The following is a 2386-nucleotide window of genomic DNA, read 5'->3' on the forward strand; positions in this document are numbered from 1 at the left end:
TTTAATGTCTGGCTTAATGGAAGACAGATGGATTCTGAAATCTGCTTCTGCATTCAATGTGTTATGATAGCATACATCATGGAGCCTACAGAAAACTCCACTGCGCATTAATAAGAGTGTGAGAATGAGAAAGGCAAATATCATATAAAAATAGTTTTGATTTTATGTCCTCCTTGAAAGTGTCTTGGAGTCCTGTAGTGTTTCCCGGCACTTTGAAAATCCTTGTTCAAGAGCAATTTTCAAATGTTTTAGGTAAGAAAACCATATCCATACAATTTTTAATCTGTTCCTCCAGTTTGAATATAACAATTTATTTAAAAAGTTGGTACATGTGTTAAATAAAATACTAATAAAGAATCACTAAACAAACAAAATAAAAAAGATGTAAAATACTTAAATTATTTTTATTGTATTTTATGTATGAGTAAGAACTCCAATATGATTGACTACACATTAATATATGTGAAAATTTTGTTTTAGAATTTGCAATACATAGATTTGAATTTCTGGTTCTAAAATGAATTCATTTTAATTGTTGGAAAATATACATTGTTTGCTATATTTGCTAAACCATGATACTAACTTTTAATCCCACTATGAATTATACAGTATTTTTTGAAGTATGGCTAATAAATACGCACCTTCCTGGATGTCAACAGTTTGTTCTTACAGTTGAAGTTTTGTGATCTTATAGCTTTTACACAAAATGGATATACTCAACAAAACTTTTCACTTGGAAAATTTTTAAAGCAGATTAGAATATTCTGTTTTCAAGTATTAAAATTACACAAATATCAGAGTTTTTATACATGGTACAGCTAATAGAGTTTAGTAACATCAAAATGGAAGCAATCTCAAATATCCACTTACAAAATGCTCTCTCCTAACACAGCAGTATGCCTGTAATATATTAGGAACTGGATATTGAATGGATGAATGAATGAATGAATGAATGAATATATGAAGTGGACTTCATAATCAAAAAAGTCTATGATAAAGAGTTTTACCAAAAGACATCCATGTTCTCAGGGCTGGCATAGTGCTTCCTATGACCCATTTTGGCCGGACATGGGTCATTATGAATGACACCAGGCAGTTGATAAGCTTTTTTGATGAAGCTACCAGAAAGCAATCAGAAAGCAGACATCCTTGAAGACTCACAGGAACACCCCCAAAATATGGCTGTGTATCTCTGTGCTCCAGGGAAACAAATACAGAGCTCCATCCTGTGCAGCTACCAGACTTCAGGTGGGCTTGGGACTCTTTTGTTTGTGAGTAAAAGAGAAGAAACCAAAATTATGTGATGAGGAAGTGGTCAGTATGTCCATAAGGATTTTTAGCTTTAAATGATTTAAGAAATATGTAGAAGGACAAAAAAAAAACAAAAACCAAACAAAAAAAAAAAACCATAGAACTAAAAAAGATGGAGAACTTCAGTACATCCAGAAATTGGAACAAAAGTCTTATTATTTTGAGCAATTACAGTAATCAAATATTGAGTGTGAGAGCCTGTTCCACAACACATTAAGTCCTCTTCCCAAAGAACTGATGATCATGACTGACCTTTTAAGCCACATCAACCTCTTGGGATAGCAACTGCACAGAAATTTCCACTTTCAATCATCCACAGGAGAAAATTATGGTGAAATAAACAAGAAAGCAAATAATATTTGAAAAGAGATTAAATTTATTGAAAGAATTACTTAGATCTCAAAGGAAGCCTTTTGCTGCGTTTAAAAATATAGTCTTTACAATCTTGGACATAGAATCAAAGAAAGATGGCATCTGTCGTTCTTCCATGATGGGGTTAGAATGTTCTATTTTGCAGTCAGGATGGGATGAACAAAATTAGCAGCAGTATTCATACTTCACAGGTGGACATATCCAGTAGACTCAGGGGCTCCACTATATTTTTCAATAGAATCCACATGACCAGTATCTTCCATAGCAAGATGGACGGTAGCAGCCATATCCATAACCACCATAGCCACGATAGCCACAGCCATAGCCACAGCCATAGCCATAGCCCAGGCCACCATAGCCACAGCCCAGGCCACGATAGCCACAGCCATAGCCACAGCCATAGCCACAGCCCAGGCCACCATAGCCATAGCCCAGGCCTCCACAGTAGTTGCCGTAACAGACCATGGTGTCAGGAGTTGTTGGTTCAACTGTGGGAGAAGAAGAGATTGTCCTGAATTTGAATAGCACCATCTTCGTGAGACCTTTTATATATCCTCCATAGTAGGTGTGGGCAAACCACAGGCAATGTTCCCTTCATAAAAATAATTTTTACATTAATCATGAACACTGCCACCTACAAAACTCTCATAAATGTCTTATTTCATTGGGCATTGTGAAGCCTTCATAGCCAAGTTTACTGTGT

At 35.6% G+C, this 2386-nt stretch overlaps 1 protein-coding gene across 1 annotated transcript; it reads right to left on the reverse strand.

Moving 5' to 3' along the window:
- Positions 1-1914: 1914 nt before the first annotated feature.
- Positions 1915-2148, reverse strand: LOC119524412 (keratin-associated protein 20-2-like). Its single transcript, XM_037823353.1, has one exon. It carries the CDS (start codon positions 2146-2148, stop codon positions 1915-1917), a length of 234 nt encoding a protein of 77 aa, XP_037679281.1.
- Positions 2149-2386: the final 238 nt, after the last annotated feature.

The sequence above is a fragment of the Choloepus didactylus genome, chromosome 1 (assembly GCF_015220235.1).
Source record: "Choloepus didactylus isolate mChoDid1 chromosome 1, mChoDid1.pri, whole genome shotgun sequence".
NCBI classification, from domain to species: domain Eukaryota; kingdom Metazoa; phylum Chordata; class Mammalia; order Pilosa; family Megalonychidae; genus Choloepus; species Choloepus didactylus.

Bases quoted from the DNA above. Each gene is read 5' to 3' on its own strand.
- LOC119524412 (XM_037823353.1), bottom strand. From the start codon at position 2,148: ATGGTCTGTTACGGCAACTACTGTGGAGGCCTGGGCTATGGCTATGGT.